This window comes from Haemaphysalis longicornis, unplaced genomic scaffold (genome assembly GCF_048455015.1).
Source record: "Haemaphysalis longicornis isolate Haplotype H1 unplaced genomic scaffold, Haemaphysalis longicornis Haplotype H1 scaffold_7, whole genome shotgun sequence".
Lineage (NCBI taxonomy): Eukaryota > Metazoa > Arthropoda > Arachnida > Ixodida > Ixodidae > Haemaphysalis > Haemaphysalis longicornis.
Genome location: NW_027526422.1, coordinates 42,867,012 through 42,894,924, shown reverse-complemented (window position 1 = coordinate 42,894,924; position 27,913 = coordinate 42,867,012). Strand labels below are relative to the sequence as shown.

The window sequence follows — 27,913 nt, the reverse complement described above, 5'->3', positions numbered from 1 at the left end:
CATGTTTCGGTCAATATAAGAAAGTCGCTGTTGGATGACAAAACCAGATTAGAAACATGTTCACGCTTCGAAATGATACTTCTGATGTTAGTAAAGATTACGGAAAACGAAAAAACTGATTGGGGACAATTTGGGGGGAAGTTGGCTTCGGTCGAGGACGGGATGATTGCTATTTTAACTCTTTCACTGACTGCGATGACTCGTCAAAGATGTAGCGTTTAGTTCCGATAAGAAGGGTTTTGAAGCGCGCAGTGAAAGCTGTTGACTTAGTTCTTGCAAAAGCAATTAGATATTTGCGCGCATGACGTACGGCAGGGGAGAAGTCCTCGCCCACGCTGAAGTCCGTCTCCTTGAATTTGCGGCCGTTTGAAAGGATAAGTTCTTTGGTCTTAGATGACTGAAACTTTACAATTATGGGTCGAATGCGTTCTTCTGAAAAGCGCCCGAGGCGGTGCGCCCGCTCAATTTCTGAGGGAGGAATTGTTAGTTTGAGTGTGTCGGAGCAGTGACGAATGATTATTTCTTCCGAATCCGAAAACGTTTCAGTTTTAGTAGTGTCCGAAATGCCATAAAATATAAGATTGTTTCGTCGCGAGTGGTTCTCGCTGTCGTCTACACGGGATTCCAGATTACAGATCTTGTCAGTCATTTCGATAGTGAGTGTCTTTAGGCCATCTAGCTCTGTGCACATGGATTAAAGGGCAGTGCAATGTTTTTCAAGGTCAGTGATGCGTTTGCACAAATCGGTTATCGTTACGTACGTCGTTGTTAGTTGGTTTTTAATATCCTGAATGTCGTAAATGAGCTTATTCTGCCCGGCAGATAGCTTTTTCAATTCAGTAAGCAAGCCTTCAGCAGTGGGAGGCCCAGGGTTAGTTTCGACATCCCCCGCCAAAAGCAATAAAGAGCGTATGACCTGCGCACACTCGACAATTATCACAACGCAGCACCGTGGGCTCGGCAGCTGAACTAAAAAATAATTACTCGATTTCTTTACAAGAAAAGAACTTCTGTTACTGACCTGCATGATGAAGGCAAACGGATTAGGCTGCGCGTTCGCACAGCTACCGAGCCCACAATGCGGCGCGGACAGGGGTGGTGGTTTTGCAGTCGTGGCTGCAGATGATGTCTGTCTTGATGGGGTAGTCCACGTGTGGTCGAGGGTCAAGGTTTGCAGTGGCGGCGCTGTTGCTGGATGCGGCGCGATGGTAGCGGGATTCAAGTTTGAAATGCCGTTGTGGAAGGGGGCGGGAATTGTTGACGGTCCGATGAAGCCAGGCATGAGAAACAGCAGGAACAACTTTGAAGGCACGGTGAGTACCTGCATGATGAAGGCAAACGGATTAGGCTGCGCGTTCGCACATCTACCGAGCCCACCCAGCTACCGAGCTGGGCTATTTCTGTGGAATATTTTTTTACACCATGGTTTTTAACCATACGGGAAGGGTTTCTGTGCATGAGCCCGTTTAATAAAGTAGTTCCGCTCCTGCGAAGCAAACATCCTAAACCGGGTTCAATTCCCGATACCCCCCCCCCCCCCCCCTTTTTTTTCATTTTCATGGGTTTTTCATATTTGAATATTAACATTTGTTTCTCTCATACAATATGTTTATAGCTTCTTTATGCGTTATGAATGGATTTCGGGTATTTTCGTTGCCTTTAGGTCGGTTTCAGCTACTGCTTCTTGTACGTTTTTGTGGGCTTGCCCCTTTTAGGTCGGTTTTGGCTATTTCTGTTGAATATTTTTTGACACCATGGTTGTTAACCATTGTACACGGTGGAATGGGAAGGGTTTCTGTGCATGAGCCCGTTTAATAAAGTAATTCCGCTCCGGCGAAGCAAACACCCTAAACCGGGTTCTACTCCCGTTACCCCTCCTTCTCCACCCCCTTTTTTTCATTTTCAAGGGTTTGTCATATTTAAATATTTACATTTGTTATCACGCATATAATATATTTATGACATTTTTATGCATTATAAATCGGATTTCGGGTATTTCCGTTGGCTTTTGGTCAGTTTCAGCTACTGCTTCTAGTACGTATTTGTGGGTTTGCTCCTTTTAGGTCGGTTTCAGCTATTTCTGTTGAATATTTTTTTATACCGCGTTTTTTAACCATTGTAAGTCCGTTTTGGCTGTTATTTATTTCTGTTCGGGTGGTTTTGCATGCTTTAGGTACGTTTATGCTGTGAAATAATCCCCATAGCAAGCTCAGATGACTAAGAAACGCATTCACGCCATCGGCAGGGGCTGGAGCGGCGGGGCCGCCAAACATTTGCCAGTTTGCCAAGTGACCTCGGTTCTATAAGCGTCGGTACATGACGCCGCTAGTCTGCGTGCCATTTTACATAGTGGGGTGAGGCAGCAGTGGTCGACGGGGATCCTTCCGGCAAAAGGAGTCAAGAGGATGTTTTCGCAGGTTTCCGAATGTTGCACCCGCTTGGCGCCTCATTTTGTTGCCCGTCGCGCGTTGGCAGGCGGAATTGACTCCGTCGATCCGAGCGTGCCGTCGGCCAAGAGAAAGTCACGCGCATTATAGCTCCATGGCAAGGGGAAGAAGGGGGCAAGGGAGATAAACGGCGCGCCACGTTGATTTTGCAATTAACACCTGTTGACCGGGTTTGGCAAGGATCAGCGTTTTCTCTCGCAACGGCGAAGTATGCCCCCCCCCTCCCCCTTTTAACGGGTGTTTTTTTTTTTTTTTTTTACTCCCGTATAGTGCTGGAACAATCGCGGGGCATTGGGCGCTGCCCGATGGAAATTTTTTTCTCGTAGCCAGAAAGCGCGTTATTATTCTACTACGGCAGAATTCACGTGAATGGATTGAGGCGTCGTTTGCCACACATCCCGTAGTTTCCAATTTATAACTGGCTTGCGAAAAGGTGAGTGCGCCGCAGGTGGACGAGGGGATACATATACAATGCCCACGATGATGTGCGGCAAGATCTGAAGCACATATGTGACTGCGCGATTTAGTACGCAAAGAGGGTGTCTTGCAATGTCTCTGGGCCGGCCGCTCTCCGTAGGACTAGAACTGAGGGACGCATGAGGTCCCTGGAATTCTTCCAAACGTGCCTGTCGTGCTACAAAAGCTCTATTGACCTATCTAACAGCCAGAAGCCCTGATCATACTTTGTAAATAGTTAAAATAATGCGTGTTTCTCTTAATCATTATAATCATCATTCTCACCGCAGCCATCTAGCGCAGCAAGCCCGGCTGCTTAGCTCGGCTGACATCGCCAGACTCATTAAAGATTGTTATCTCTATATCAGTGAGGATTACGCTCGCAGAACTTCAAGATACTAATGTAACTGGACCCCTACGAGAACGAAGAAATCAACTTTAAAACAGTTCATTGCCTTTCGACAGTGCGAAAATGGGTGATCGAAGCTTTGGGGCGTATTGGTGGAGTCGTCTCAGATGTTAATTTTCATACAGATTGTTTCCGGATAGTTCGGGCGAAACAATATTAACCGCCATTTTCTATAACCATGCTCCCTCCGTAGATGGCCATGCCTTGACAGCAGACGATAATTCTGTAGCGTTGACTTCGCTGTGAACTAAGTAATTATGACAAATAAATTAAACTCGGCGCAATGATAGAATCGTCTTAGCGGTTACTGGTCATGAATTTTTTGGGGGGATACTTTTGATAACACAAGAGTTAGAGCCATTTGCTGTAAGGCCATGCTTCACTGCACAACACACAATGTGAACCCGGACAAACCTCACTAACGTGACAACTGAGGAGGAGCCAAGCATGCAGTGTATAAGTGTATTCAAAGATTTTAGGTCTCTCTCTCTCTCTTGCCACAGGCCGCGCGCCGATGAGAGAAAGCGCCCATGGGAGGAGCAATTGTGCGCTTGCTGAGACGGTGGCGCCCTCTCTTGCGTTCAACTGGATTTAAGCAAATAAATGAGAGCCAGACTGGCCGTAAGTTGTCTTCGTGTTACACGCTGCAGCATGCTGAGAAGCATGCTTTAATGGAGGAAAGCTGGCATTTTAAACCATATTCGAGACCGAAGTTAGCAAATTTGTATTAATGCAAATAAATCCTGAATATTCCTGTATTTTAAATTAGTTTATGACATAATAATTTATTCTGAAGCGATTTTACCCATTAATCGACCATATTTAGGGGAAATCCCCAAGGTGGAATAAGTTTCTGTAAAGGAAAGTTTGACATCGAGTTTACCTTTCCAGTTTAGCTTTCCAGCTTGACATCCAGTTTAGAAAGTTTAGCTTTCCTTTGTAGCCGTATGGCTGCATTTAGGTGGATGTCAAACTTTCCTTTACAGGTTTTACCTATTGTAGACTTGTTTTTCGACCATCGTCTTACAACTTGATTTACTGTGAGGAGCACATGAGACGACGACAGGACACGCCGACAGCCCCAGCCACTTAGGTGTTTCGCCCCTAAAAGCCAGCTTACGAAGACCAAGCCTGTACCAATCTCTATAAAGTAGGCTGCACTTATAAACACGAATGGATTCCTGAAAAAATATTTTAGGGGCAAATCATTTCTTATATCAAAGTATGAAGGCATTAGTACGTATTTTTACTTTTTATGAATTTATTATACACTGGGAACCGGTTCTTGCTCGTCCAAAAAAGCTGCTCCAAAGAGAGTGTGACACGACGCCAGCAGAGGCTGTCGTCAGGGCCAGCACTAGAATAGATACGCTGTTAATAAAGGAGAACCTATACTCTAGGGGAAATTGTTGTTGTTGTTATTGTAATCCTTTATTTCAAAGGGAAGGCCATGCGGCCATAATAAGGGAAGAGGGGGAAGAGGCAGGGAGGAGTAGCGGAGTAGCACAAATGGTGGGTCCTTGAACGCCTTAGAAGAGATCACTGCCGTCAGCAGAGCCAGGCTAGGGTTACTCGGATCATGTGAGTGCAGTCAAGTCAACTTTTACGACCGGGGTAGGCCCCGGTTTACACTAATCTCGAGAGACCACTCTCTAGGCCGAACACCCCGAGGGCTGAGAGAAAATTAGCGTCTTCAAAGGGGGGCTCGTCTTGAGAGGAATCACGTGGCAAAGCGTTGACCAGCTGTTATCCAGTTGGGAAATAAATAAAAATCACAAGCGGACACAAGTAAGCAACAAATTTGCAACTGGATAACAGCGAACATGGCGAAACGTTGGTGAACAGTTGTCTTGCTTCCTTTTCTTTCGTTCCTGGATAAAAACAGTACGCAGGCAAAAATATTCATTTACTGCAGGTTTGAGACACAGTGCTCTTCACTTTATTAATAAACACCCTTGCTTAGTGACGCTCAACTGCTGTCGCGGCTACTCATTCAGTTCGGGAGCTAATGCGAACGTGTTCGCCGCACTCATCCAATGACCGAATGCTGTTGGCGGCAGACGCCATTCGGTATTATCAAGTTGGGCCAGCCTAACGGCGTTAACACCGGACGTCATTCGCTGTAGATGTCATTAAGCTTGCCGTGTGCCGGTGGTATTACCCTGAGTAAAGCGCATAGGACGACGAATGCGGACTCAAAAATAAAAAAAAATCGGAAACTACAAGGCGGGAATTGTGGTATAGATGCTAACTCATCTAAATGAAATTCAAAACAGCGAAAAATACGGGACGAGAAACGACTTCACAGGGCGCTGACTAGCCACTGGTTGGTTTATTCCGCGGCTTGCTTAATATACCGCAGGAACGAAGACGAGAAGAAATCACGATAAACATTAAGTACATCAAACAATATAGACAAAATGCAAGATCTAAACGGGTGCATTGACCAAAAAGAAAGCAATTCTGATACAGCGTAATAATCTAACATGTGGCCAGAGGCACGAGGCGAGGAAAGGCAATACTAGACACTGCAGCTTGTTTTTTTTTATGAGACCAGAAGATTTTTTTGATGAGTCTGGATGAGTCCAGATTAACGATAAAAAACAAACAAACTGCATTGTCCAGTATTGCCTTTGTTTGCCTAGCACCTCTGTCCGCGTCTTAGAACGTCACGCTGCATCAGCATTGTTCAATTTTTGGTCAATGCACGTGTATAGATCTTGCATTTTGTCTACATTATTTGATGTACTTACTGTTTATCATGATTCCTTCTCGTCTTCCTTGGTTGTGTATATTTCGCAAGCCGCGAAATAAACCAACCAGTTGCTAGTCAGCGCCGTCTGTCGTCGCTTCTCGTCCCGTCTGTTAGCGCTGTTTTGAATTTCAGTTAGTATGCACCAACTACCCCAAACCACCGTTCTAATGCTAACTCCGCTGTGCTATACGCCAAGCCCAATTTAAGTCGGATTCACTACTAGAAATACATGCATTTGTTAGAAGTAAATTTTCTAGGGTCCATGTAACTAGTCTGACATCAATGTATAACGGCCAGAATACCTCCCCAAGACCCCAGATATCCCTAGCCCGCTTAAAGTCGTCTTCACTGCTCTGCACAAACGCATTTTTGTGAGGACTATTTTTAGGAGCAGGTTAAGAAGAAAGACTTCACGGTATTATGGAGCAAGGGTATTTGTTTGTATGCATTCATTATATAGACTCCATGTCTCTATACAACGCTATACACTCACGCCGTTTTAGGTCGGCTTCACTACTACGCGCCAACGCATTTATTGGAAGAAATTTTGTTTGGGAACGATATAAGGTGTCTGAGATCAAAGTTTGAAGGCCATAGTGCCTTTTATTAATAGCATGTTTCGGTGCGGCAAAAGGCGCTACAGACAGAGACAGACGACTTTCACCGTAGCGTGCACACAAGTGCTCAATTAGGCTGTTAGAAAAACGCTCGCTCGTACAATATATGCGGCGGTTGCTGCCAGAAATTATACAGCTTTCGCTATGCTCTCTTCATGGGTGGAACCGCTTCCCGTCATTGCGTCTGCGTAAACGTCTCTCTCATTCAACTATGTTTCTTTGGTTGGTTGCTTCCTCTCGTATCGTCATCTACTTGGAAAGATGCCGAACTAAGAGTGAAATCGTGACACGGGATGCGGAAATTAATTCAAGCTGTAACGCTACTTCTCGTCCTCGCACGCCATCACGTACTCTAAGGACGGCATCTTATTCCCTGTCTAGCGCGCTCAATGAGAGCATGGCCAAGGCCGGCGGTAAAATGTCCACGCAGCCTTGTGGATTTAGGTCAGCCGTACGACGGTGATTTTGAAATTACCAAGCAAATAGTATGCAAGAACGATGCCATCGCGACATCTCGTGGGCACGTGACCTCGCTGCTCATTTCTGTGCACTGCAAACCCAAGAAACGGAGAAAGGGCCCTTTCTTGTCTCGACCTACTTCCTGAGGAGTTTAGCGCAATCCACAGTACCAACCACGCTTTCAGAGGCCTCCTGTGATGATCTGTGCCTTCGCATGCACTAAATGTAGGCGTAAATATAGACGCCTTTTATTTAAACGACTGAAATGCAAACGCCAGCCTTTTAAGTGCGAATGCACTTCTTAAGCGAGCCTGAATCGTCCGCCGCCGTAGTCCGCATAGCAACAGCTGCGGGTGCGCGCGCTCCTCGTCTTCCTTGGCAACGGGGGGAGATGGGCGCGCGCTGCCTGGCCGCTGACATGGCACATACCCACGTGGGGGATTGGCCAAGAATCGGGCGTGAGAAGGGCTAATGCACCTGCTTAAAGGAGTACTGACACGAAATTTCAAAGCTGAGATCCGCTCTAGCAATCAAGTACAACGACAACACAAATAGGTGTCTGTGAATAAATGCATCTTTCTTTCTTTGTAGTTGTGTGTGTGTGTGATCTCTCTTTCGCGAACATTACCGAACCGCGCAAATTCAACTCGTGCATTCGCACTTTCACATTCTTCCCCTCGGAGAAATGCGGGGAAACACCAGCATGGTCGTTGGGAGTGGAGCGCACAAGAGACTTTCTCCCACTCCCACCCCAAGCCACACAAGCACAATTGCCCCCTTCACCCTGCACCCGCCCTCTCCCCCTCAATGTAATGGATTGGCCCCCTTAAGCGTTTGTCTTGCCGTCCTAGCACGCTCGCCCGACCCAAGTACATAGAGCACCAAGGCGACGTCCCGGGGTAACGCTGTTATTCGCGGCGTACGCCAGAGGCTTCGAAAGCCGAGCGGTTTATATAGTCATAAGCGTTCGAAACCCGTGAACCGGTGGCGTTTGCCATACATCTTCTCGTTGTTTAGCGCAAAGGAAACTATGGGTGCATTTTAGGAAAAATATACGTAATTAACCGGCAGCGTCCGCGTTCCTTTAGTTAATGACGCCCGTTGGGTTGGTTTCTACGAGAGTAAACGCAAAATGTGGCAGTGCGACGCCGGCAAGTTCGGGGAGGAAAGCACAAAGAGAAGAAAACTCCCGTTGGCGCAGTTTCAGGCAGAGGGCGCGTGAGCACTGCGAAAGGGGAAATTTGAATTGCATGGGATGGTAGCAGTAAGCGGATAACGGTGGTACAGCCCATTATGGCGAATTACTGGGCTGCTTTTCACTACATCCTAAAGCAGCCACCCACAAAATGGGCTTTTTTCACTGATTCCCGGTCTGCTCTAGTATACTTAAGATCACTGCCGAAAGATCAGATGACATGGGAGATACATCATCTGCACCTCCAAGCAACACAACAGCGACACAGCGTCGAACTGCAATGGCTTCCTGCTCACTGCGGAGTCGCCGGAAATGTTGCAGCTGATACTGCAGCCTCTTCGGCCCACAGCCTCTGTGTTCCACCGCTGCCCGTTCCTTTTATAAGAAGAAATGATGCGGCAACCCTCGCTCATTCCATTGCCTGGAGATCACAGCGGTGCAATTGGACCGACAAGAATCGTCAGTACACGCCTCTGCATACCATTGACCCTAAATGCAGCTTCAAGATGCCTCCTGGGCTCAGCAAGCGTGAGGAAGCGGTAGTGCACCGCCTTCGTCTCAACGTGGCGTACACACGGCATTTCCTCTGCAAAATTCAACAGGACATTTCACCACTCTGTCCAACATGCCATGTAACAGAAGACATCAAACATGTCATCTGTACCTGTCGAAACTTCACAGTGCCAAGGCAGACTATCCAAACATCTCTGTGTATACCACACCACGCACGCCAGTTATGGGCCCTTGGTCGGACCCACGCGAGGCCGTACGGGCTACCAAAGCTCTGCTGGTGTTCTTGCGCAGTACTGGCCTCGAACAAGTGCTGTGATGAACTTAACTTCCAAACTCTGTGTATGTGCTTGAACACTTGTGTGCATTACATCGTTATTTATTTATTTATTTATTTATTTATTTATTTATTTATTTATTTATTTATTTATTTATTTATTTATTTATTTATTTATTTATTTATTTATTTATTTATTTATTTATTTATTTATTTATTTCAGTTCACAGACTCTCATGTTTTCGTTCCCTAATATGGCGTAGCATGCTAAGCGATATGGCTCGGCTAGCCTCGCTTTTACCATTAAATGCATTCTCTCTCTCTCTCTAAGATGAAACAAGACCATTACAGGAAGAAAATATTTGGCACGAACGAATTTCACCGGAGGCAATTACTTGATTTTTATTAATAAGAAAAGTACCGTTTAAAACTAATCGGTCATTCATAGATGAAACGCGATGGAATGCCGCTTTGTTCCCACCGAGATCACACAAAAAACATTTGGTCTTTTAGGCAAGCTGCGGAGACACAAGCACTTCCAGCTAACAGTGTCGCCTTACTAACTACTGCCTGTCTCCATGACTAACTGCTCGTCTTGTAACTTGGGGGAGAGAGGTGAATACATTCACCCCACGTACGGCTCCGAACGGGATGCCCTCGAGGAGTTAATGCCGCTGAAAGTATACGTGCAGCACTTGGCAAGTTGCCCTCTTATGTGCTGCGGAGGAACCGGTTACTCTCGGTAACACTCTGCTCGCGGTCGTCGCTGCACTTGCAGGAAACGGCAAGATTTATATTCACTCCTGCATGGTCGATGCTTTTGAGTTTCTGAGTTTGTTGGTGGCAAACGCCCCTGGGTGAGCTTAGGGAGACCGGCGCGGAGCTTGCGATGTACCCAAGACAACGGCGAATCTGCTTCGGAACTTCTTTTTCGGTACGTTCCTTTCGTTTCTCAAGCCTGCGCGCAACTGGGTCACGCTGTAGGCAGTCACAACTTGATAACTGGAACTACCACTCACATCAGGTAGAATACTGGCCGTCAATGTACCCGATGTAAAAAAAAAAAGCCTATTAGCGTTTAACCATATGTGGCGCCACTTACCGGCACAATTGTGTCAACGGCTAAGATCAGATAGTATGTGTCATGCATGGGAACGTAACGCCTTTAATCGGCCGCTCCATGGCAAAACAAACATCCTCCGACAATGTGATTCGGTTCGCTGCAACAGGGTGATCGGCACCTAGCGTTAGCGAGCTACTCCGTGCCTGCGGGCGCCGCTAGAATGGCCATTTTTAACGGCTAGCGACCATTTTTAGCGTCTGTCATCTCACCGTTTGATGAGAGTTTGTTTCACAACTCATTTCAATCAGTTTGCCTTGCGCCTAACTACACTATTTTTACGGTAAACTTCGTGAAGTAAGAAGCCATTCCGAGCCAAAGTGGCGAGCGGACCAACAAAGCGAAATAAAGCGTACTGTTATCGTTCCCATATGGTACTGGGGTCGATGAGCATTATGTAAAAATACTAGAAAATATCTACAATGCGTCCACAGCTACCATCATCCTCCATAAGGAGATCAGTAAAATACCTATAAGGAAGGGCGTCAGACAAGGAGACGCAATCTCTCCAACGTTATTCACAGCATGTTTACAAGAAGTATTCAAAACGTTCGATTGGGAACAGGTGGGAGTAAGGGTTAATGGAGAATACCTCAGTAACCTCAGATTTGCTGATGACGTTGCCTTGCTAAGTAACTCGGGGGACGAATTGCAAAGCATGCTTTCCGAACTGGACGAACAGAGTAGAACCGTGGGCCTGAAAATTAATATGCAGAAAACCAAAGTAATGATCAATAACCTAGGGACAGCACAGCAGTTTGGGATAGGGGGCGAGGCAGTGGAAGTCGTAAGCCAATATATCTACTTAGGCCAAGTGGTGACGCCAGATCCCAACCATGAGGCAGAGATAATTAGAAGGATCAGAATGGGGTGGAGTGCATACGGGAGGCATTCTCAGATAATGAATGGCAGCCTTCCATTGTCCTTGAAGAAGAAAGTGTATGACAACTGTATCTTACCGGTACTCACATACGGGGCAGAAACTTGGAGGCTCACTAAGAGGGTTCAACTTAAATTGAGAACGACTCAGCGGGCAATGGAGCGAAAAATGATAGGTGTAACATTAAGGGACGAGAAGAGAGCGGGGTGGGTCAGGGAACAAACGCGTGTTAAGGACATACTAGTAGAAATTAAGAAGAAATGGACGTGGGCCGGGCATGTAATGCGAAGGCAAGATAACCGTTGGTCGTTAAGGGTAACAGAGTGGATCCCTAGAGAAGGCAGGCGTTGCAGGGGGCGACAGAAAGTTAGATGAGCAGATGTGATCAAGAGGTTTGCAGGGATAAATTGGTCACAGTTAGGACAGGACCGCGGTAATTGGAGAAATATGGGAGAGGCCTTTGCCCTGCAGTGGGCGTAGACAGGCTGGTGATGATGATGATGATGATGACGTTGAGTGAATTACACAAGAATGGGAGTGCTAGTGGTTTTCCCGAGCGAGGCCGCTCTCCCAAAAAAGGCCGTGGATTTTACAGCGGAAGGAAGGATAATTTTCGAACGTTATTGCAAACTCACCGAGGGGTAAAAATTATTCACAAATTTGCAACCCTACCCACCGTTATAGAGTTGTCTTAGCGACACCAACATTGGGTATATTGTTTTAAAATGCAGGTATTATCGAGTGACTTAAATCCGATTTTTTCGGACAAATTTCCGCAACATGGAAGTCAATGCGAGGGCATCGTGATTTTGATTATTCTAGCTAACGTCTAATGTCTATAATCTAACGGTCGAATCGTGTAAAATCGCCAGGAGCCGCCCTACACGACGGCCCTCGTACAGCGCTCGCTCTCAAACAAAATCGAACCTGAAAGACCAAAGAACTTGAACTACGTTTTTTGGTCAAATGCTTCACGGTCATTGAATTGACATCTACACGCTAGTGGGGACCTTAGTCAAAAATTCGCACCGCTTTTAGTCGCGGTTCCTTCTCGACAAAAAAATAAAAAAATGTAATAAATGAATACAGTCAAACTCTTAATTTCGCGGATTATAAAGTTCCTGAACAAGGTTTAAGTTTGGCGTATGGAGTGCGGCTTCGGGAACTATGCTTTGACAGCAAAACAAGGGACACGTCCTTTCATGTACATTCAGGCAGCGAGCTCCTGTTCTCAAAGCGTTTTGAGGCACTGTTCACCTGCCGCTGCGACTTGCTCTGCGTCGCACTCTTGTCGCATTATTTGGTGAAACATTTTCTAGGATGCCGAACGCTTGGCCAGCTGAAAGCCTGCTGGAAGGACAAAATGGTCAGGGGTGCGTACTGGCCACGTGTTCATACTTTTGGTTGGGCTAACTATCTGTTACTTCTTTTTTTTTGTCTCAGCCGACGAAGGGGGAAATCGCAATCCGGTCACAAACCAGAAGATTACTAGAAAAAAGTAGATTTTTGCACTGCCAGAAGAAGTGTTGAAAGAGCGACAAAGCAGTACAAGAATAGCAGGCTGTCTCGAAGGCAAACACAAGAAGGTTCGCTCCCGCTTCTGCCATTCTGGATTATCCTTAGGGGGTGATCCTACTGCCCCAAACATGTCGGAACAAAAAAAAAAAAAACACAAATATTTAAAAATATGGAAAACGGCAAAACGTATAACGGATAGCATTTCCACAATAATGCAGATTTCGCTAAAGTTTCACCTGTAATCGTTACAATAGTGTAAATGGAGATAATTGGTAGAACAACATTAAAAAAACTAAAAAAGTAGGAAAAATATAAAATAATTACAGCGGAAACTTGCGAACCGTGTAACGCCCTGCATTTCCACAATAATGCAGATTTCGGGAAAGTTCCAAATCTATTCGTTATAATAACTTAAATGAAGATAATTGGTCGGACAGGATTTAGAAACAACCGAAAAAGTTGGTTGTAAAAAACGTACACTCAAGACAAGCGGCATAAGAATGCTACGCATTAGTAGACGATTATCTGCATACCTGCAAAATTTTTTTTTGTCTCGACCGTATCTCCATGAGACGGACGCAAAGAATAATGCTTTACTTGGCAGACAATCAACACAAAAATACGTACAGACAGTGAATGCCCCGCTTACGTCTCATACTTGGTCACCCTCACCAACATTCGATTCCGTTGTGCAACAGTACATCTCCTGTTTCGTTGAAGTAATTTGAAATTGAAAAAATTATGAATTACTTGGCCACAACGTCAACTCGGGTCCACTTTCACGAATCTGAAATCCACCTTGCCATGCTTGCCTTAAGAAGTGCTTAGATTCGCGTGCAAACGTTTTTTTCCGATTTTTTTCCCGAAAGCAGGGGAGGGTGCTTATAATCGCCAAGCTATGGTGTATATATATATATATATATATATATATATATATATATATATATATATATATATATATATATATATATATATATATATATATATATATATATATATATATATATAGAACTACAGTGACTTGGGCGAGTTGGTATTGATCCATAATATAACTGCGTGGAAACACGAGGACACAAAAAGAGGCACAAATAATACAGGACGCGGCACAGATAAACAACTGATTTTTTATTCAGGAAACATGCAATTGATAGGAACAGCCAAATCTTCGCGCCTGCGGGCACTCGCAGCGTCGTACACTCAAAAACAAAATAAATAAACCTTAAAATGCTATACTCAGCACAGCTATCCTACTTCGACACTTGAACAACCCCTTATTTTTATCTCACCCCCCCCCCCCCCTTCACCGGCTTAACCAAAATCAAGAAGTGCGATCTCGTTCTCGTTAAGGGTGATGGACGGACGGCTTACACACTTGTCGTGGTTTTTGTGCATGTAAAATGCCTCCATGATCTCTCTTGACAAGGAGTCTTTGTTTCTAACCAGCACCGTCGCCTGGTCGAGTAACGGGCTACATGCGCAGTCCCGCAGTAAATTGGATGTTTCCTGAATAAAAAATCAGTTGTTAGTCTGTGCCACGTCCTGTATTATTTGTTCCTCTTTCGGTGTCCTTGCGTTACTGCGCAGTTATATTATGGTATATATATTGCCGCGAACCATGCTTTGGGTTTGTTTATTTATGTTTTGCTTTGACTGCCCGGCTGCGCCGGTCTGTGCTATCTGTGTGCCAAGGAAAGCGCATGGTCCATTCTTTATTTCTATGCCACACGTGTTATCTCTTTCTCTTTTGATGGGGAGAGTGTTTCCAACGAACGCCAACAGCCTAGAATAATCTTCTTTGATCTACAATTTTCTGGATGTAAATAGTCGGTTCGAGAAACACTCGCGCAGAAAGATAAAAGCGTGCATAGCAGACGCCGCGGTATTCGATTCATCGACGCTCGCCTACGCACGTAACTTTGTTGAGTGCTGCTTCGCCGCCTGTCTATTTTTTGAGTTGTCAGGGGAGCGCAAGTTCGCTCCAATAAACTTGTTTTCTTTGAAGAAAACTGCGTCGTCTTTGGCCCCGTGACAATATATAGCGAATTCCGGACGCACGCCTCCCCACCCGAACATCTGCGCTGCGACGCGCACTCCCCACACGTGCTCGTCAGCTTCTTTCCTCCTCACCACTTCCCGTCACACTTCCTGGCTTAGCGGTTTTCCTCCTCTCTACTTTGCTGCGCCGAGTTTTGGGCGACGCCCGGCGCGGCTGGAGGATACAGCTCAAACAGCTCCACTGTTAAAAGTCCTATGCCACATGATCTTCATCATTGCGCGGGTGACGTTTTGATGCAATCCCGGATAGAGCTGTCTCGATATTCGGTAATGTTGGGTGATGTCGGCGAATGTCACCGATCAGCCCATGTAAGAGCAGGAAGTCACGCTGAGACTACTGCAAACTAATACGTGCCCACACCCAACAAGACTACACGCCATCCGTCCTACTCTGTATGATTCTCTATGTACTCATTGCCAAGCCCCAGGCACACTTTACCATATTGTCTGGGAATACCAACTAAACCCAGGTCTTCCCCCCATCCCCAACCCCTCCCGCGAGCAGTGGGAGAGTACGCTGGCCAGCTCCTGCCCTGAAACGCAGCTTTTGCTAGCGGAAAGGGCGAAGACAGCCGGCCGTACCAACGGTGTCTTGGACTGAACACCCCGACCACAAATATTCTCACTTCAAATGTGATTAAAATTTATCTCTCTCTATCTCTCTCTCTCTCTCTCTCTCTCTCTCTCTCTCTCTCTCTCTCTCTCTCTCTCTCTCTCTCTCTCTCTCTCTCTCTCTCTCTCTCTCTCTCTATCTCTCTCTCTCTCTCTCTCTCCAATCCCGGAGGTTTATTCAGCCCGTCTCCCCTTCAGACACACACACAGACGTAAATAACTGCACCGCTAATGATGATCATGGTGAGAACAACCACAACGACGACGATGATGATGATGACTACGACGAGTCTACCATTCTGTAGTTGTCGCAATCCTTATAAACCGTCGGAGTGAGGAAGATTGATCGGGACTTTCGTGTGCTCATACAGACGAACTTTGGCTTGGCATACTTTGCATTTCATTATTCTATTCTTGTCGCTTGCAGTTACGGCAACCGCAGATCCGTTGAGCTGACCTGTGAACAGCATGGCACGAAGCGAGGCGTCCCTCCGGGCCGACCCATCCTTCGGCTTAGACTCCCCTTGGAGCTGGGTGACGGTGGCCTTCCTGAGCTGGGTACTCTGCACTGGCATGATAGGCTACCAAGCCATAGGTGTTCTCTTCTATGGCATCATCGAGACCTTTGGCGTCAACAGGCAGCAAGCGTCGTGGCCCCTCGTCCTCACCGCAAGTCTCACCAGCCTGGCAGGTCAAACAAAAAACTGATGAAGCCCTTTTGAACAATTGAAAAGACTTTTCGCCCCTCTGTGCATCATGGCTGGGAATTGCTATAAATGCATTAGTTTAGAGAGCACAAAAATGAACTATTTTGGTGTGGGAAAGCAGTGCGTTCTATTGCATGCCTCGCTAGCGTAATAACGTACGGTATAATTCAGTACCAATTTGTGACAGAAATGTGTCAAGCTTGTCCTTAGCGGTAGGTAAAGAGCAGAAGGACGAACAGTTTTGATTTACTCCGGGCCTGATTGTTCAGTTGCTCGCGCTAGTCGCAAGGTGACGAACGCATACACAGAGTTGAGAATTCTGAACGGTATCGCTTATTGACTCCTGTCTTCGCGCTGTTGGGGACCAGAATGCAGATTCAGTAACTCTGTTCCGATCCCAACATGGGGTATATCTCCCTATCGGAAAAAGGGGTGGTTCTGCACTTCGACTTTTCTTGTTAATTAACGGAGAACCTCCCCTAAACTGGAACGAAATCTACCGCCTGGGTTTTTGAGGCGCTGCCTGTTCCGCAGTGTCTGCTAAACGGAATTATGGGGTCTTCTAAAAACACGCTTTCAACCAGAGATGCCGGATACATTTAATTTAGGCCTACAGGGCCTTCCTAAACTTCCGAGGAACGTCTTAACAAGCTCAACCAACTCCGTTTTGTCATTCACGATCCCTGACGTGAAGAATAATTGACCGGAAGGTTTACAAGGCAGCGGTAACCATGTTCCTTCCTTTCGCTTTTTGTCGCGCTATCAAACTGCTGCACCCGGACTGATTTATGTGTATTCTTGGCCCTGAAATGCACCCAATACGCCAGCTTATGTTTAACGCCCTTTTAACACATTATCTCCTCGAAAGGAAGCAATGACGCAAGTCCACTGCTGTGTTTTTTTCTTTCTAGATCAGCGGAGAAAATATTCCACCGACGAAGCGAAGTACGCAACAGCTTTGCATTCTACGGAAAAAATGCTGATTAAAAGTTTCTTTAAAATATTCAGCACTCATACGGCCAGTCTCTCACAGAAAAGTATCTTGGAAACCTTGTATTTTACAGTTCATGGATCTATTTCGGGATATAATGTCAGATATGGGCCAATATATTGGTCGGATAAAGGTCGTGTGAAACTTTAACCAGTTCCCGTATCTTCTTATTAGCCCCGAGTTTGCACAGTGGCGAATCGCTTCAGTTTTGACGCGGCTATGTGACACGCTGCGCCAACGATGGTTCGAAAGAAACATAGCCCAAATTTCCATGTACCCAACCAACTAATTGTTTTTTTTGTTTGTTTCCTAGGCCCTGTCATGGGATATCTGTGCCGACGTTTCTCCTGTCGGTCGGTGTTGGCCGTCTCAACTTTTGTCGCGGGGGCAGCGACGTGCCTATGTTTTTACGCCAGCGATATCTTGTTTCTCACCGTCATGTTCGGAGTGATGCATGGTAAGATGAAACTGTGTTTACACTGTCGCGGAAATAGCGCAGAATGTAAATTTAAAGGAAATTGTGCAACTTCCTTGTACTTGAAACCTTGGGTTACTCATACCTCGCTCCAATTTAGCTCGACGAGAAACCTTGCTACAACAGTTATTACTTAGAGAAGTGGAGCCTCATGAAAATGTTTTACCGAGATTTCTTGAAAATTGCTCAAAACAAACCTATCACCATTTTGTCAACATTTTCTAGAATATTTCCATTGAGTTTATATTACAAATTGGCCACCGAGTTGTAATTGAAAGTCTAATGAGCCAAGTCAATAGACCTTATGAGCTCCTTATAAGTTTCTCATGAGCTTCTTTCGGGGTTTTTATTTTAAAAATTCAATAAGGTTTTTATACTATTCTTACAAGAACGTGTTGCGTGGAAGTCAGTGGTGAATCGAGTTTCTGACGGGGTTTTATCAAATTTCTCTCAATTAGATTTCTATAAAATTCATATTGTGCCCAGTCACAACATCCTGTTGCGTATGAGCAAAGTTTGAATAGAAATCCTGATGAGTTTCTGTCAATATTAGGTTCCTATAAAATTCTTCCTCAGTGTAGTTGTAATATCCTGTTGCCTGTTAGTCAGGTTTGAATAGAGTTTCTGGCGAGTTTTAACATTAGGTTCCTATAAAATTCTTCCTCAGTGTAGTTGTAATATCCTGTTGCCTGTTAGTCAGGTTTGAAGAGAGTTTCTGGCGAGTTTTAACATTAGGTTCCTATAAAATTCTTCCTCAGTGTAGTTGTAATATCCTGTTGCCTGTTAGTCAGGTTTGAATAGAGTTTCTGGCGAGTTTTAACATTAGGTTTCTATAAAATTCTTCCTGCATGTATTTGGAACATCCTGTTGCCTGTAAGTCAGGTTTCATTAGAGTTTCTGGTGATTTTTAACCGCGGAGTTTTGTAAGGGCTCGTAATGCCCGGTGGTGATGTCCGTTACCACGGGAGCCACCGCACCCAAATGCTCGAAAGACGAAGTGGCGGCCGTCCATCGCGTGATCTCGGCTCATGCGCCGGAGCATGCGGCTCAATAGCACCCCATATATATGCACCGATAAAATACCAGACTTCCGTGGGTCAGCTATAGAAACGGGAGATAGAGTCAAGTTACAGTCTATTAAAACTCAATGTATACCGAAGGAAATAAGAGTTTATTGTCTGTCTAATAACCATAGCCTACAAATTACAAGTTCGATTGAACCTATGGAAACGCAATCCACAGTGTGTTAAAACTTAATGTACTTAAGGCAGTAAAGTACACGTATTGTTTTTGTAATAAAAACTTGATTGACTTTTTATTGGCTGCAGTTTGTAAGATGGGAGTTTTGGTCCACTCTATAAAAACGTAACGAAAATTTGTTCTTGGGGGAAAATTAAAACTCAAAGTGTTGAAGGCAATACAATGCTGGTTGAGTTTGTCCATGAAAAGTTTCTTGACTTCCTCATAACTTATGTCCATAAAGTATGAGTTATATGGACTTTCTATTAATTCGATATAACCTGAATACAAAGTTTAATAAACGCTAAGTCCATTTTCACGAGGGGATTTTCGAATTGCCTGTTTATTGTGAAATGTTTTTCCCTGAAATAAGTGATGTGACGTACTCGGAGGAGTAGCCCAAAAACGGCAGTCAGTACTAGACTCTGCACAATAGGGAGACAAATGAAAGTTTGGAACAGCTGATCCAACACACTAACATGTAACATAGCGTTCCAACGCCTAATAACGCTATACTGCGTAAAGGAGTAGCGAAGGAAGTCATTTTTGGGCTGTGAAAGTTAACACGACGATCCTATCTTATCTGAACTTGCAGGAGTACCTCTTAATAAACCGCGGCGCCATTTGTTCATAAATTTATCACTAAAATTGCGCTGTTGCGAAAGCTATATTGATAACGACTGCTTCATTGCTCCTGGCAAAATGTCTTCCCGACATAGAGTTTGCGTATAGCAGTGAAACCTGCTTTAAAGGGTCTCGGTATGTAGCAGAGCGGACAGAAAGAACGCCGACGCATTACGAGGCAATGCCGTCTATTAATGCCAATCTGTCTAGTTGGCACGCGCCGAATGTAGTGGGGACTGTTTTTTTCATTCAGGGTACTCACTTCCGTCGTTTCCTCATTTCGCGTCTGTCGAAATATAGGCTTTATTACGCTAATATCGAATAACTACGCTGATCACAATCGAGTTTGAATAGGCGTAGGGGGTTCTTATTGTAGTGCTTGCAGAAATGTTTGCACATGATAAAAATACGCCGTCAATACGCTGCTTCTCCAGTTAGAAAGCAGTGAAGAGCTCGCTTGGTCCTTTCTGCTGTATTGCTGCAGGACTGGCCTTGTCGGGAACCTTCGTCTCGGTGAACGTCCTTGCGTCGCAGCATTTCGAGAGGCGAAGGACAACCGCGTGCAGCATCATCTTCACCATGTCTGGACTAGGTGCCCTGTTTGTTCCCCCGCTAGCCGAGTTCTTCCGCGTCACCTACGGCGTTCGCGGAACATTCCTCCTGCTCGGGGGACTCCTCCTCAACGCTTGCCCCGCCGTCATCATCATCAGAAGTCCCGTCTGGATGCAGCGGTCACCAAATATATCGTATATCAGAAGTATTGAACTCTCAACAAGAACGTCGGGCACTTCAGCGAAGCCACTCCTCTCTGTTCTGGGCGCTGAAGAGGACATCGTTAGCGAGGAAGCCCAAACCCACAATCGAAGGTCTAACAGGACCACCGCAGCAAAAACGTTCTTTCGTGATTGTTCACGAAAGCTATTTTTTTGTCGAACGCACAGCCCACCCTCAACGCATGCAGGAAGAAAACAAACTAGTCAACCAAGCATTGCTTCTGTGGCAAAACATTTTTTTACCATTGCCTTCATAGTAAATGCCATTTCGTTTTCTGTGATAATACTAGGACTGACAGTGTTTATGCTGGTGTCCGTTGACATTGCTACCGACCGCGGTGTGGCGCCCTCTAGTGCGGTGTTGCTTTTGAACGCTTTCGCAGCGTGCAACATTATACTCAGGCCCGTGAGCGGCATGGTCATCGACTCGAGACTAATGAGGCTGGAAACTGTGATGATCGTCGGGTACTTTATCCAGGCGCTCGCCTACGAGATTTTCGCCTGGTCGAGCAGCTTTCCCATGATGCTGTTCGGCTCGGCGCTTATAGGGGTCAGCAACGGGGCCAGAGTCTACCTGCAGGCACCACTTCTGGTTCGAGACTTCGGAATCGACTCCCTTCCTCTCACGATGGGTGCGACGTCCTTCTGCGTAGGACTCGTGGGTTTCACAAGACCGATCTTAGTCGGTACGTGTTCGTATTTATAATCCTTTTTCGTTTTTACTCTTTCACTTCCGCCTTCAATTTGTGACCTCATCAATGACATTCTTGCTTCCCTTCTAAATACAGTGTAGATAAAAAAACTGTGGCTCATCTTCCAGTACCGACGAAACTAGGACGAAATTGTTGATTTTGATTGATGACTTTGTTTCTTTCGCCTGAGAAATTTACAACATCACAAGGGCAAGCATTAGCTGCTTGTTTCCGAACATGTTCTCGCATTATGATCGTTATTACCGTCAAAACGTGATCTAAGGAAACCTGAACTTACGAATTTTGCGATTTAAAGAATCAATTGGGATTCCCCCGCAGGTGCCAATAGGGCTCAATGCTTTTATGAACTCCGACTAACGAAATGATTTCATAGTGATTCCCGATTTAACGAAGTATTTCAGAAAACGACACATTTAAAAGGGATACATTTCGAATGTGTTTCGTGAGAACGCCACCAAGACTATTGCGCCACGTGACAAAAAAAAAAACATTAAAAAAAAACGCGGGGCGCCAGGTTTCGTTTTTACGGAGCTCTACGAGATGAATTAAGAATGCCCCGTGGCCGCTGACCATGGTATCCCAGCTGTCACTCTTTCGAAAATCTTGAAGGAAAAGGACGCCATCATCTGTGACACTTTGTCTCGAATTGCGTCGAAGCAATATAACCTCACGACACCTCGCACGAGAAGCTGGAGGAAGCCTAGTTTACGCGGGTGAAGAATGTGGGATCCAAGAACATTCCGCTCAGCGGGCAAGTGCGGTACTAATTTCTGTGTTTCGCGTGCCTGATGGGGTGCGATGACGTCAGGGTCAGCCACGGATGGCTTATTATCTTCACAACGAACTTTCAGCGCATTGCTAAATTATCGGTAGACGAGCGCCGCGACCGCCGCAACTACATAGTAGCTGCTGGGATGCGTCGCCCTTTACTCATCCAATTTATAGAATAACCTGCTTGTAAATTTACAGTCCCGATTTTACGAAGTTCTCATGATTTAAAGAAATAATTTATGTTGCCCGCTGACTACGTTAGATCGGGGTTTAACTGCATTTTCTCTTTCAATCACTTTTTATTTTCCCTAATTTCGATTGAAAGCCTTGGTCTAAGGCCCGTGTAAAGCGGATACCTAGCTCGGAGTTACGCAACCATAATGTTGATATTTACGACGGATCAGCAACGTCAAACCCATTGTTTGCCAAGTTGCGGCTACAGGTTTACGATGGAAGAGTTCAAATCGTTACGTAAAACCTGAAGTCGGACCGGTACACACCGGCGTCAGTAAGGCCATTCGCCACCTGTCAGGCACAGCTGTACGGTGGCAGGTCGCCGCAGATGCCGCCTGATGGCGCTACTGGTTCCCGTCGAGGAAAAATAACGCTTGGCGGCAATGTATTCTGCTGCTCGCCTAGTTGCACGTTCTAAAAGTATAGCGCGTTCAAATTATTCGTCTAGACTACAAGGCGCTCCCAAGGTCCATCTTTAGTGATCTGGAGCCATGGAGCCGTCGTGCGTTGCGATTCGTGCTGGTGTGGTGTTCCGGCGTTACCGGCTTCGATTCCAACCCACCAGACCATAATTTAACAAATTTCTTTCTTAACCCTGCAATGCCCAAACAAAGAAAACAATACATGAAAATTCTAATGCTTTAAGACAATATATTTTTGTAGTTCAAAAATTAAAAAGAAACGCGAATAAAATTTTTGTCTACTTTGGTCTTAAAGGCACCCTGCAACACTTTTTCCAACTTTTTTAAAAACCTTAAATGCTTGCTGAACGTAGTCATCCAACACACCCTGTACTTAGATTGGGGGGTCGCAAAGTACCTCAGCCAAAAATTACTGCTCTATACCCACCAGATAACCTGTAAACTCGCTCAAAAGAGTTTTCTCTCTTTCCCGGTCATGACGTTGTTCGACGGCCCGAATAACGTCACTGAGGTCATGTAGCGGCTGTTGACCGGTTTTCCGTCAGTTGCTGCAATGAAAGCTTTTCGATAGCGACTTTAAAAGTAAAGCCACAAAAGCAAAACAGATAGGGAATGCGTATCTGCAGGGACGAACAAATCACGCAGTGCCGTTCCGTGTTGGCGATAACTGTAGCTTTCGCAGTGCTTCCAGACGCGAAGGAAAGAGGGAAAGCGTTTATCGAAAGGGCTGCCGGGTCCCTTTAAAGCCACATAATGGATCATATCAGATATAGTAGGCATTAGGGAAGTTAGCAGTGAAAATTGAAAAAAAAAAAGCAATTACGGTCTTCGCTGATAGATAAAAATATGTTGTATTAGCAGCCTTTCCCGAATAAAACTTGTTTTAAAAGGCCCGGAAAATCTGCATCCTTTCCTACTTTCAAATAGTATAGGTAGGCGACCGACCTCGTGTTTGGCCACTTGCACGTGCGGACACGAAACGAGCTTTCTGGATCAGGGAACAAAGTCGAGTGGATGATATCAAAGTTCAAGTAAAAAAAAAGAAATGGACTTGGGCTGGCCGTGTAGTGAAATGAACCGACAACCGGTGGGAAATTAGGGTAAATTAGAGTAACAGAGTGAATAGCAAGGGTTGGGTCTAGAAGAAGAAGGCCAATAACACGATGGAGTGATGAAATACGGAAGTTCGGTGGCCAGCAGTGGACTCGAGCGGCGCCGGACAGAAGCTGTTTGAAGTGAATGGGAGAGGCCTTCGCCCTGTAGTGGGCCTAAGTATGCTGTTGATGATTATTATTATGATTATTACCTGCGGATTTGATTTTTCCCGCATGGTTAACAGCGTATGTTATGTAGCAACGGCCGCTAGCGTCACTCAGGCTTATCTGGAGGTGGTCACGCATAACAGCACCGTATGCTTCCTCACGGCGTTCGCTCCCGCGTGCGCTAACGGCCGCGCAGCGAAGCCAATGTAATGAAACTTGAATTGTATTACCCACAAGTTAGTGTCAAAAGGCATAGCAGCCGGTACGGTGAGCCCCTTCTGTAGTTTCCCCCGTTTTCAGAAGGTCGTACGTGACATCATCAATAAAAAAATCACAGCTTTGTTGTTGTCACGAAAAGCTGCTCTAAAGTACTACAGCACTGCCCACTGTAGCATATATTATACATACAAAGATACTTTCAATGCCCACTGAATAATATATAATACCGTCAATTTTAATCAATGAAAAGCGTCACTTCTAAGCGGCTGGCTTAGCAAAACAGTCGTGAACCTTCCAGGTAGCACGTAGGGTCACGTTGAAATGTTACATGCAACTAGTTACCTTGCGATATAAAGTTTTCTCTCTCTCTCTCTCTCTCTCTCTCTATTCTGCACCCACAAAAATAAGGTGTAGAGCTGTCGGGCAGCCTTACGATGGAGGAAGCCAACTTGGGAACTGCATGTGGGACTCCATGAGGCCAGTTGTGGAACTATAGTTTTTTTAAAACGCTCAGGCGGTATCAGGAATGATACAGTAGGCATTTCTCGGCTGTCAAAAGGCCTGGGTGTGAGTAAAAACACACCTAAAGATTGCGTATCTTATGGGATACATTACGGATTACTTAAACAAATTATCTTTCTATAGAATAGCTTTATGAGAAATTGGCGTCGATATCGCAGCGTTCTTACTCTTTTTCTTGTTCTTAAGCTGGCGGCTGGTTTTGTCTATCGTTTTCTGTCTTCGAGGACACCGCATTTTTTACTTACTGACTAAACCAATACATTTGCATTAAAATAACAAGTGATCACTTTGTAGGTTAAAAAAGGCAATCATATACTGGTTCAGTGGAGTGAACATTATCCGTCTTGAGATATCGGGAATTTGCCATGTTTCAATAGAATTGCTCCTATGGCATCGCTCGTATTTACGTATTTCTGCGATCTTCCCGATCTCCGTATAGCCAACACAACGTTTTTTCTAGTTCAACGTTGTTTCACGCACTCAACCTGATTTTATTTTTTTTTTGTTTAACAATACTGCACGCCAGTATTTCTGCCCTGGCAGGAGGGGCCACACAGCATACATACAATATAATGAAAATCAATAACAACGACAATCAAGACAACATAAAGACCATAGCAACGTTCAAACACAGAAATTTACAATGTGGGACTGAAGTTCTTTCATAATATAAGCGGATTCAAAAACCTCTCGGGGCAAAGAATTTCATTCGGACAGTGTTCGGGGGAAAAACGTGTGCGTTAGTTCAAACGAAAACTGGCGATTAAGAGTATTCTTAGATATGTCTAGTTGTCCGTGTAGTTAAAGGCTTTATGCAATCAGGAAATATCGATTTAATTTTCACTACAAGGCAGTTGCAAAGAAACCCAAGACGGCTATTTCTCCGGCGAGCCTCGAGCGTCGGTACATTGTACTTCTGCATAAATACGAATGACGAATCATACCTTCTATATCTACCGAAAATGCACCTCATTATCTTTCTTTGAACTCTTTCAAGTTGCATGACATCCTTCTTATAATAGAATCCCAAACTTCAGCAGCACACTCCAGTTTTGACTCGTCTTTATGTCGACTACGTAGAACTTTTTTTCCCGACGTCTATTACCCTGTATATTCTGCTACTCGCATAGCAATCGCGAGTGGTGTGGACAGTACGCCGAAACCGAATAACAAACAAGTCCAAGGGCTCGCAAATGTTTTACTCTAACTCCCACAGGGCGACGCTAGCGGTTTTGTTTTCACTTGAAGGACAGGCAAACCACTTCAAACAAGCGACTTCAATGACTTCATACAGGGTGTTTTCCTGAAATAAAAATGAAACCTCTCGTGATTTTAGTGCTCTTTAGTCTGAGACGTTCAAAGCATTGCACTGACTTCTAAATCTAATTCTAAGCAAAACCCGCCAACCTGTTTGCATGAAGACGTAAACGCAACGCCAGCGCCTAGATGGTTGCCGAAGTTCTCAGTACTATCTGCTTGGCGGTCGTTAAACCGTATAATCCTGTACGAAACCGCCCTGCAATGGTTTGAGCGTTGTAATATGCACTGTACAACCACACAGCCTTTTTAAATGCGTACCGGCATTTCGCTGAATCGATAAACTCTATAATAATAAAGTTATTCAATAGCGTCTTCCCAAGGTCTCACCATTAAAAATGCTCAAGGATTTTATTTCCTAACCTACATATAAATGTTTTAATGTATTTTGTTGGGATCGTAAATTGCGGAGGCCGGACGACTTGGTAGCTGTGGCATGCTGCGTTATTCGACGCATCGAGTGGAATAAATACAAGGCACAACTGATGCGTGAAGCTCTGTTCAGACTACCGACGCAAAAGCCATATCCTGATCTATGGAAGTAAAAAAAAAACGGCGTGTCACGCAGTTCTGTTGACTGAGACGTGAAATTACGTAATTCTTTATTTAAAGGTATTCGGACTGCTGCAGCAACAGTCTGAACCCAGCCACGTCATTTCACGTCTCAGCCAACCAAACTGCGTGACACGCCGTTTTTTTACTTCCATAGATCACGATACGGCTTTTGCGTCGTTAGTCTGCAGAAAGCCTATTACGCCCAGATATGGGCTACTGCCTTTTATAGCCAGCACGCATGTTAACCATCAGCAACAGGCGTGGTGCGCGCACGCACTGGACATATCAAAATATATCCAGGAGCCTGCGCTACGCCGAACGCCAGCCTCAATACACCAAGCATGCAGATGTAACGTAATTAACTATCGTAATGCCTGCAAGGTTGCTTGCAATCTTACTTGCAATGGAGTCACATTTGAATGGCCGCTGAAATTGCTCAATGTTTCCTCACTTGGCGCACTGCCTGCCACTTGGCGATATACGTAACTGTGCACTTCTTGAAACAGCCGAGCATAAGGCCCCAAGTTCCTCAATAATTCGCAGCACAGGTAGGTCGTAAAGGTTCCTGAAAACCTAGTGTGCACTTACGCGCCAAGAGATTAAGAACCAAAGACTACTTTTTTTTACTCTCCTGGTGTGTGTGTGTGTGTTTGTGTTTGTGGGTGGAAGGGCGGGTGTGTATTTATTATTATTATTATCATTATCTTCTGGCCTCTCTCTCCTTCGCCTCTTCTATCAATTTGTTTGGCATCCCCTTTCCCCCTCGCCTCACCAGCACAGTGTCCACCCCTAGGTGGGGCAAATCACGCCTGCTAATTGACCTTTATTTCAATTTTCTGATCAATAAATTCATTCATTCATTCATTCATTCATTCATTCATTCATTCATTCATTCATTCATTCATTTTGTGATCACATTCTGCGTGGAAAACCAAGCTTGAGAAGGAAAGTATTTTTCTATATTACTTATTTAGAAGTTCACGTCAGCCATCCGGCATTTTAAATGGCCACACAGACATGCATGTTCAGAACACCTTCTTCTAAGCGTATCAGGAATTAGAGTATAGGTTATTTGGAAAATATTCCGTCAGTTGCGACGTTTCACCCACTCGTCGCTATTTGTTTTTCAGGTTACTACCGGGATCACCACGGGTCCTACGACGGCCTCCTTCACATTCTGGCGGCCATAAACGGTGTGCTTGTTGTAACTTGGGCAGTCAGGCTTATGTTAAAGACGCGAAATCAGTAGTCTCTTAAAATTAATGTAAGGACGCAAAATCAGCAGTCGCTTAGAATTAATTAAAGAAGCAAGGTTAGCTTTCACGCAGATGTACTGCCACATTATGGCGACCAGTGGTCAGACTTCGTCTGGAACGAGTGTACCGTGCAACATAGCACACCGAGTCTGTGAGGGGGGTTTCTGAGCTCGTAAGTGAGGTGCCTCTAATATTTTTACAGCAGGCAGCGAATTACTCTTCGTTGCATCGTACTTCTGAAGGATTTCACCAAAGGGCAAAGGTAAAGTCCTATCACGCTAGCCATTTGACACGAACGCACAGACAACCTGTCGCCCCACAATTTTTGTCTGGTGAACGGAGTAGTCATAAAAATTATGCTGTGGCTCAGAAAATAAAAGACCTTCGAGTTTCTGTGGCGGAGAGACGATCTGACCAAAGGGCCGGCCTTGACTATGCGGAAAGTAATAAACCAACGTCTACGAGCCCTTTGTCTGCCTTGTTTGAGTGGTGGAAATGTGCATACATACATGCATACATACAT

At 45.1% G+C, this 27,913-nt stretch overlaps 1 protein-coding gene and 1 pseudogene across 3 annotated transcripts; one reads left to right on the top strand and one right to left on the bottom strand.

Moving 5' to 3' along the window:
* Positions 1-52: 52 nt before the first annotated feature.
* LOC144145376 (uncharacterized) lies at positions 53-1,418 on the bottom strand (annotated as a pseudogene).
* LOC144145375 (monocarboxylate transporter 3-like) lies at positions 1,155-27,854 on the top strand. Of its 3 annotated transcripts, none has more exons than XM_077676960.1 (5): positions 1,156-1,313; positions 15,738-16,001; positions 17,322-17,465; positions 19,831-20,805; positions 27,265-27,854. In XM_077676960.1, the coding sequence occupies exons 2-5, from the start codon at positions 15,779-15,781 to the stop codon at positions 27,381-27,383; spliced, it is 1,461 nt and encodes a 486-aa protein (XP_077533086.1). In that variant the 5' UTR covers positions 1,156-1,313; positions 15,738-15,778; the 3' UTR covers positions 27,384-27,854. The 3 variants fall into 3 exon arrangements, with proteins under 3 accessions (XP_077533088.1, XP_077533086.1, XP_077533087.1); XM_077676961.1 differs by lacking the exon at positions 1,156-1,313 and adding an exon at positions 9,876-10,059; XM_077676962.1 differs by lacking the exon at positions 17,322-17,465 and having other exon boundaries at positions 1,155-1,313.
* The last annotated feature ends 59 nt before the right edge of the window (positions 27,855-27,913 follow it).